A 9,196-nucleotide genomic window follows, 5' to 3' on the forward strand; every position below is an offset into this window, starting at 1 on the left:
ATTAGTTTGATAATAAAAATTTGAAAAAAAAAGATTCTTGGTACAGTAACAATAGACGCTTAAGGGGATAGAATACTTATTAACTTTTGCTGCCAACTGCTACCAGATACCAAATGGAATACAGGACTGAAGAACTGAGAAAGAGAGCATAGGAAAGCGGCATGATCGGCTGGAGAGCTCACTGGCTGCTTTACCTGGAATTCCCTTAAACAAACCTATTTATTTAGTTCAGTAGAGAGGAGGTGAGTACATGTATATGCAGAGACTAGGGTATCAATCTATCTTTGAAGTCACAATCACCCACATGAGAAATACTTTTCATGCATGTTAGAATTGACTCCCCTATCTTAGGAAGCAGAGGGACGCAGTAAATACTCTAACTTTAACACAGTTCTCAAAAGCTTAAAAATGGGGGTCCCCTATGACCCAGCAATCCCATTCCTGGTCATTTACCTGAATGACCACAATCAAGGTTATAACAAAGCTACCAGTACATGCATGTTCATTACAGCATTATTTACCATAGATATAATATGGAGCCAACCCAGATCCCCTCAGTAGATGAATGTATAAATAATATGTGGTACACGTACACAATGGAGTTTTTTGCCTCCATCAGAAAGACTAACATTGCCCCATTTGTAAGGAAATGGAAAGACCTGGAAAATTTTATATTAAGTGAAGTAAGCCAAACCCAAAGAAACATAAATTCCATGCTTTCCCTCATTGGTAATAATTAGTATATACCTATGATATTCTTAACAGGGATCTTAATAGCCTAGTTGCTAACTGGATAGGACCATATACAATGAAGCATATCAACATGAACTTCAAGATTGGAAGCAAGAGGTTCTTATTATGTCTTGTATGCAGTTATTTCTTTCTTTCAGCTTTGGTTTTTCTGTACCCTTTGTGTTGAATATAAGTTTGTCTGATCTGTGGAAGGGAAAGGAAAGAGAATTTCAGAAACAGCAGAAAAAGGATGAAGTAATGCAACAATGATACTTACTAGACATCATGTTGGAGATGAACTACACAACCTGGGGAGGGAGGCGAATAGAGCGGTATAAGAAGGACAAAATGAAGGAGGGGGTAACAGTGTTTAAAAGAACTGTCCTCATTACCTTACTTATATAACTGTAACCCCCCCTATTCATCACCACTACAATAAAGATACTAAAAAAGAAAATAAAAAACATAGGCATTCCTCTTATCTCTAATATCTTAAACTTGTGGTGCCAAAGCAACTCACATGTAGGGGAGAAATTGAAGCCTCTGTCTTTCCTTGACTATATGGTCTTTTCAGAGCTCAGCTCTCAGGATTCTGAGTGCAGTTGAGATGGCCTTCCAACCTCCTCACCCTTTCCAGGTCGCACAGTTTAGGTCCACAGTTCCCTATGACTACATGTGATTAGACTCCATCTACAGTCTACAAATAAATATATTTGTAATGCCAAAAGTTTGAAGCAGAAAGGATAACTATTTTAATTTTAATCAATAATGAGGAAGAATGAGTTTCTATGAATTATCCCTACATTTCCAAAAAACAGAAATCATGAGATTTTCATATCCTCAGCCATTATTATTTGAACCCAGAGCTTCTTCATAGCCTTCTTCACTTCCTCATTACTGAGAATGTAGATTAAAGGGTTCAACATAGGTGTTATTAGGGTACAAAACACAGTCACAGGTTTGTCTAGTGGCAAGAGTGCTTGTCTTGTATACATGAAGCCCTGGGTTTGATTCCCCAGTGCCACATATATAGAAAACAGCCAGAAGTGGCACTGTGACTCAAGTGGCAGAGTGCTAGCCTTGAGCAAAAAGAAGCCAGGACAGTGCTCAGGCCCAGGGTCCAAGGCCCAGGACTGGCAAAAAACAAAACAAAACAAAACAAAAAAACAAAAACAAAACCAAGGAATAAGATCACCACAGTGATGTGAGAGGCACAGGTAGGCGGGCCTTTGTGATTCCTCAAGGAGTACAGGATGTTCACATAGGAAGCAAGCAGCATCAAACATGTGATGGAACATTGTGACCCACGGTTGGTAGTAATCAGAGGCCCCAAAGTGTGAGTGTTGTTGCAGGCCAACTTCAGCAGTGGTATTAAGTGACACATAAAGTGGTCAATGACATTGGGGCCACAGAAGGGCACCTTGGCAATGAACATAACCTGTATCAACCCATGAATAAACACCAATACTCTAGCTGCCCCCACCAGGACAGAGCACAAGGAGTGCCTCATGATGGTGGTGTAGTGCAATGTTTTGCAGATGTCCACATAGCAGTCAAAGGCCATGGCAATCAGCAAGATGATCTATGCTGCAGCAAACACGTGTTCAGCAAAAAGCTGTGTCATGCATCCTTGAAGGATATGATACTGTACTCAGAGACCAAGTCCACGACATTTTGGGAGCAATGGAAGTAGAGTAGAGAGCATCTATAAGGGACAAGTAGGACAGGAAAAAGTACATGGGGCACCCCAGGGCTGGGCTGACGAAGATGGTGACTGAGATGATGTGTACCCTGCTAGTGTGACTAAACAGGTGATTAAACACAGCAAACGAGATCTTCTGGAGTTCTGGATCTTGGGTGAGGTCCAGAAGGCTCATTTCTGTCATATTGTTCACTGTTCGTATTAATGTATCATTGGTTGTTTGCCTGTGGTCCACCTGGAAATAAATAGTGCTTCTAAAGAATGTGAGGTTGAAGTCAGTACAAAAATACTTACTCCCTTTTGATTCTGTCTCTGAAAATGGTGGAGCTATGTTTTTTTTTTTTTTTCTCACCAGTACCGTTTTGATAGATCATTGTAAAGAATGGAAGAAGGATAATCTATTCTGAATCATTTTAATTGAACACTGAAATTATCTTACAGGTAACACTGTCAATGAATGTGGCATTAGGCTTATGGACTAGGCCTCATTTCCTAACTTCCTTTCTTTTAGCCACCTCAAACTTGGCTTAATCATATCTTGTGGAGTGGGAGCCAGTATTATAAATAACATATATTTTGATGTTATAATAAACTTTTTGGCCAATTTCAGGCATTTGGACAGAATTTTGTCATATACATTATGTATCTAAAAGTGAGCATTCAGTTTTTTAAAATTTAAAGTGGCTTTGTTCTATGATTTATGCTTCCTTTCTCTCATGCGAATGCACACACTTGTGCAAATGAAGCTACAGCTGTAGTTTCTTCCTTTCAGAAGCCAAGAAATTCATGTTGTTAAAAGCTACTGGTTATAACTATTTTACTAGCCCTTCATGTTGTATCTGACTCCATATGGCTCTGTATTTCATGCTCTTTTCTTTCATTCTTTCAGAGGTTGGTAGATAAACGATACAGATTCCAAGTATATGTTCATGGTATTTTATAAACAAATTTTACTTCGTGTTGAAATTTCATCCACTATAGGATTATGCCCTAGATTATTTCCATTAATATGTCCACTCACATTTTACAAAAAGAATCAAAGGGAACATTAGGTCCTTTGACGTTCCTGCGGACATGAAAAAGCTATGTTTGGGAAAGCTAAGATCACACAACGTTCCCCTGTAGCATTAACTCATTTGAGCAAGATGAATTTTCACTTTTTCTTGAATCACAGATAGATTCTTGAATAAGTTAAATACATATTTTGGACTGATCTTAATGTGAATTTTCAATAGAGAGGCATATTCTTAATACAAAGAGCGAGAGCTACACTATTCCGTCACTGCCCTTTCCCTTCTCCTTTTTCCAATTTCTGCCCCAAACCATAGCTCATAATTGTCCAAAGACAATTTCTGGACACAGAAGTTAGGATTCCTAACTGATAACGTTAATACAAGTCAGGAGCATCTATGGGGTTTTGGGAAATAATTCTCTGAATTGTTTATTTTCTTTTTTGGCTCCAGTGGATGTTTTGTGTAGCCCATCATCCCTTGTGAATTTAATTCACAAAAGTGAAGTACAGAATGGCAGCTTGGAAAACATGAAAAGGAAAAAAAAGAGAAAGATTTCATGGCATTACCAAAAATGTATATAGTCAGTATGCTTAATGTCCATAAATATTAACCACAATGTTAAAATATATCAGATTTTTCCAATAGCATTTGACTTGAATTAGATGAAGTGTTTTCTATGGATATTGTCATGTTATCATACTCAAATTCATTTTCTTATCACAATAAAAATTTTAAGTCATATATGCACCTTAGAATGTTATTCCAAACAAAATATTTCCTAAATAATCTTAAAATTTGGTTCAGAGATGTAGTATTTACTGATCTGGGTATAGTTGATTATGGATTCCTCTGTTTTCAGAATGAATGCTGCCATTTATTTCTTTTCCTCTGAACAATCTGTACTAGATGGACTCAATTAGTTGATAGCTGAGAGACACAGGATGATTATCTGTCTAGATACCTGTCCAATATGAACACTTTTGCTTGTGTGGTTACCATTTTTAGTATGTCTGTTTTGTAAGTTTCTTTTTCCAGAAAAAGTATGCTACAACCATTAGGAAACTTTGATTGTTATACAACTCAGTATCTCCTTACTTTCCTGGTTTCCAGTGAAAGTGTAAAGAAATTTTCCAAAATGAATACTATTCTGACACCCTCTAATTATGCTCAATTTCAAGTAAAAATAATGGGATCAAGGCCCAATATTCCAAGTGAATAAATATTAGCATATTCAATTATGAAATATGGAAATGAAAGAAATCAACATGGTTAGGCTTGGTTCTCCAGTCAGTTTGGTCAAAATGTATTTGCCATGTAAAGTACATGAACCATGTGGAGATATGTGTTTCACTTATTATCTAAATTCTTGTTTCTACCCTATTTTCTTAGAGACAAGGCAAGCCAAATTGCAGTCTCCCAAACAAATCTTTCCTTTGTTGTCCTCGGCTCTGCATTCTAATTTACTCACTGTCCTTCTTTGTGATTCTTTCTTTATTGACTCTACAGCAACAGTTAAATACACTAATGGAATTTAGATTTTTTCATGCTTTGGCCTCTGAATTACCCAGAGGATTAATAATTAGCTTTTGCTAGAATCTTTGTGAGACAAAATCAGTGTGATTTATTTTATTCCCAGGTGGTATGAGCAAACATAATTAGTGATCAATTTTCTTTCTATTTATTTTTTTTATTGCCATTATGAAAGTGATGTAACAGAGGAGATCCAGTTAAACATTTGAGGTAATAAGTACATTTCTTTGTGGACAGTGTTTCCTCTTCACATGATTTCTCCAGTTTTTCCCTCCCATGCCCATTCACAAGTTGTATAGAGTATTTTCAACATAATGTCTAGTGAGTATCCCTGCTGCATTTGTTTACCCTTTGTCCCTGCCTTTCTCTGCCCTTCTTGCCTTCCCCAAATCAGATAAATGAACAAACAAGATGGAAAGAAATGAAAACAAACATAAAGAAAACTTCTCTATCTTCATTTTCTGCCTTTTTGTTTTTCAATCAATAGTACTTTGAATGATCAGAAGTACACAGGCATTATTGTTTTGTGTTGTTCCCCTAAGAGTATCTTCCTATGGTCTCACTGTGTGTGAATGCTTAGAGTTCTGTATAGTTTATCAAGTCCTATTGTATTTTAGACCTAACTTATTCATTGGAGAGAAAATATGAGTCGTTTGTGTCTCTTACCTTGGTTTATCTCGTTTAACAGTGTTGTTCTAGGTCCATCCATTTCCCAGAAAGTGACTTAATGTTTTCTTTATCATGACTGTGTACTATTCCACTGTATATGCGTACCATGTTGTTTTGATCCACTCATCTGTTGTATGACATCTGAGCTGTTTCCTTAATTCGGCTATTATGAACAAGGTAGCAATAATCACGGATGCTATGAACAAAAAGTATTAGTGACCAGTTTTAGAAATGTAGTTAGAAGAAAGTTAGAGCTTATGTCCTTGCTATAATTTGGCACAGAACATGAATAACATAATTTTGAAAACCTCTTGATTGAGTTTTTCTGCACTCTAATTGTGACAATGTTGAGGGTGTCCTGTGGTGAAAAACATAAGTGAGCGTTAGAGAATGGATTCCTCTCATAAACCCTGACTTATTTAAATAGCACAGTTTCTTTGAGGAAATGCCAATACTTGGGTTAGGCAGAGTTTGGAAAATGTTTTATCCTTGACAACTAAAGGGATTTAGGTGGAAGGATTTCAGCTACCAAGATTGGGGAATTTCAAAGTCCTACCAAGTACTTTCCAGTGGGTTGTGATACATAACAGGTGTCTTGGATCCTTTATATTCTTTACCAAATAGAGAATTTTGGTGGATGAAAGGTGGGAACAGAGGCAATGTTAGTGAATGGAAGAGTAAAGTGCCAGTGAACCTTAGGAAACAAAAGCATATTTGTTGGCATGCAGTAGTCTGCCAACTGAGAATTGAAGCTGTCACATGCAATGCTGTCTAAGTGTTTCTTTGGTACGGAGGAGACTGTAGATTTTTCAGTGCAAGGGAGCCCAGAGATCAGTAGCTTGTGAATTGTGTCATTTTTGTGCCTTCTGGGTGATTCTCAGAGGCTGTACATCTTGTTAGAGTACCCCAAGTATAGAGGAACTTTCTCTTAAGGAGGTCTGTTTTGTCCTCCTCAAGGGCATTTCTACTACTAGGGTTTATTCTTTTTTCTAATATACTATTGCACAGCAATTCACAAACCTTTATTTTACATTTCCTGAATAACAAAATAGAGATGATTAAAGCTTCTTGATACAGAAAGAAAAAAAATGTTAAGGAAATAGAAATGCTTAGTCTCTTCATGCGATTCAACACAATTCACTGTCTGGAGCCTATAAATCACTGTAAGTATTCTGTGACATGAATTTGAAGCAGGAAAGATAACTATTTTAATTTTATTAATGAAGAGAATAAATGATATTCCAAAACATCCATATATTTTTAAACACAGAAATTATGAGATTTACATATCATCAACTTTCATTATTTGACCCCAGAGCTTCTTTATAGCCCTTTTCATTTCCTCATTCCTGAGGGTGTAGATTAAAGGATTCAACATAGGTGTTAAAAGGGTGAAAATCACAGCCACACATTTGTCGATGGGGAAAGAGACCACAGGCCTTATGTACAGGTATGAGCAAGGTACAAAGAATAAGATCACCACAATGATGTGAGAGGCACATGTCGACAAGGCTTTGCGACGTCCCTCAGAACTGTGATTCCTCAGGGAGTACAGGATGTTCACATAGGAAGCAAGCAGCATCAAAAATGAGATTGAACACTGTGAGCCACTGTTGGCAGTGACCAGAGGCCCCAAAGTGTGAGTGTCTGTGCAGGCTAACTCCAGCAGTGGTATTAAATCACACATGAAGTGGTCAATGACATTGGGCCCACAGAAGGGCAATAGAGCAATAAATAACACCTGTATCCCTCCATGAATGACCCCCAATACTCCAGCTGCCCCTACCATGAAAGAGCACACAGGTTGGCTCATGATGGTGGTGTAGTGCAAGGGCTTGCAGATGGCCACACAGCGATCAAAGGCCATAGCTATGAGCAAGATGATCTCTGCAGCAGCAAACACGTGTTCAGCAAAAAGCTGTGCCATGCAGCCATTGAAGGATATGGTGGTCCTACCAGATGCCAAGTTCACAATCATTTTGGGAGCAATGGAAGTAGGGTAGAGGATATCAATAAATGCCAAATATGATAGGAAAAAGTACATGGGGCTCCTCAGGGCTGGGCTGACAAAGATGGTGACTGAGATGAGTGTGTTCCCAGCTAGTGTGACCAAATAGGTGATTAAACACACAGCAAACAAGAGCTTCTGGAGTTCTGGATCTTGGGTGAGACCCAGCAGGATGAATTCTGTCACATTGTTCATTGTTTGTTTGTTTTTTTTTTTTTTGGCCAGTCCTGGGCCTTGGACTCAGGGCCTGAGCACTGTCCCTGGTTTCTTCCCGCTCAAGGCTAGCACTCTGCCACTTGAGCCACAGCGCCGCTTCTGGCCGTTTTCTGCATATGTGGTGCTGGGGAATCGAACCTAGGGCCTCGTGTATCCGAGGCAGGCACTCTTGCCACTAGGCTATATCCCCAGCCCCCATTGTTTGTTTTAATGTATCGTGGGTTGTTCTCGTGTGGTTCACCTGGAAATAAATAGTACTTCTCAGTAATGTGAGGTTCAAATCAGTACAAAAATATTTTGTCATCTCTTTTGTTCTGATCCATGAAATTGATGGATTGACCCATTCACTTACTTCTCCCTTTTCCCAAATAATTTTAACGAAGTCTTAAAACATATTATTTTAATGCTGGTTTATTTACCTGGGATACTTATAGTAAGTGACAATTTGTATAGCAAATTTAGTTTCTGTTATAAATAATTTAAGTTTAATATTTGGTCATTTATATGACTCAGAACTTGGGCACTTTCCCCAAGATTTATCTCTAAACTCTAGTGCTTTCTCACTTTGTGTTACTGCACCACTTCTAGTTTTCTGGTGGTTAATTGGTTTCAGAATCTCACAGACTTTCCTGTTCAGAGTGGCTTGCGTGGAAGATAATCAGATTATAACATCTGTAGTAGCTCAGATTACAGGCCTTAGCCACTAGCCCCTGGATCTATTAGAAATATTGGCTGTGACTCACTTCCAAATGTCCCTGCTTCTTCTAAATCTGTTCTCCAAAATGGCACAGTTTCCTTATTGTGGACTGGCAGAAAATATCCTTAATGTTAATTATTTTGGTATGGTAGTTATCTATTCTGCATGTGTAATTATAATTATATGAAGCACAGTTTTTTATTGAAGTCATTTTTTTCTGATGCCAAGAGTGAAGTCTTACTAAATCTAAAGTACCTGAGCTCTATGACTTATTCTTCCTGCTATAGGTAAATACTGGGCCCACTCCAAGGGAAAAGGGAAGCATAGAAACAGTGGGACAAAGGGAGAACTAATTCAGCAGTCATACCCACTGGACATTGTGTTGGAAATCAACAGTACAGGTTGTGGAACAAGAGGTTGACAGGGGAAACACTAGGAGAAAATAACACAGGGAGTGACACTGTTCAAAACGAATGTACTCATTGCCTGAATTGTGTAACTGTAACCCCTCTGTACTATAAGCTTGAAATAATGCTAATAATTAATAATAAATATAATAATAGTAGAGCAAAACACAGGGGCCCAATTAATAGGCGTGAAGATGGATTTTTGTCTATTCCTCACCCCAA

The 9,196-nt window shown here is 38.0% G+C and overlaps 1 protein-coding gene and 1 pseudogene across 1 annotated transcript; both read right to left on the reverse strand.

Moving 5' to 3' along the window:
- Positions 1-1,553: 1,553 nt before the first annotated feature.
- Positions 1,554-4,446, reverse strand: LOC125362490 (annotated as a pseudogene).
- Positions 4,447-6,928: 2,482 nt separating this feature from the next.
- On the reverse strand, positions 6,929-7,852 carry LOC125361831 (olfactory receptor 4C45-like). The gene has a single exon (XM_048360433.1). It carries the CDS (start codon positions 7,847-7,849, stop codon positions 6,929-6,931), a length of 921 nt encoding a protein of 306 aa, XP_048216390.1. The 5' UTR covers positions 7,850-7,852.
- Positions 7,853-9,196: the final 1,344 nt, after the last annotated feature.

The sequence above is a fragment of the Perognathus longimembris genome, chromosome 13 (genome assembly GCF_023159225.1).
Source record: "Perognathus longimembris pacificus isolate PPM17 chromosome 13, ASM2315922v1, whole genome shotgun sequence".
Classification (NCBI taxonomy): Eukaryota; Metazoa; Chordata; class Mammalia; order Rodentia; family Heteromyidae; genus Perognathus; species Perognathus longimembris.

What these genes read in the sequence shown, in the direction of transcription:
- LOC125361831 (XM_048360433.1), bottom strand. Translation starts at nt 7,849, where the DNA reads ATGAACAATGTGACAGAATTCATCCTGCTGGGTCTCACCCAAGATCCA.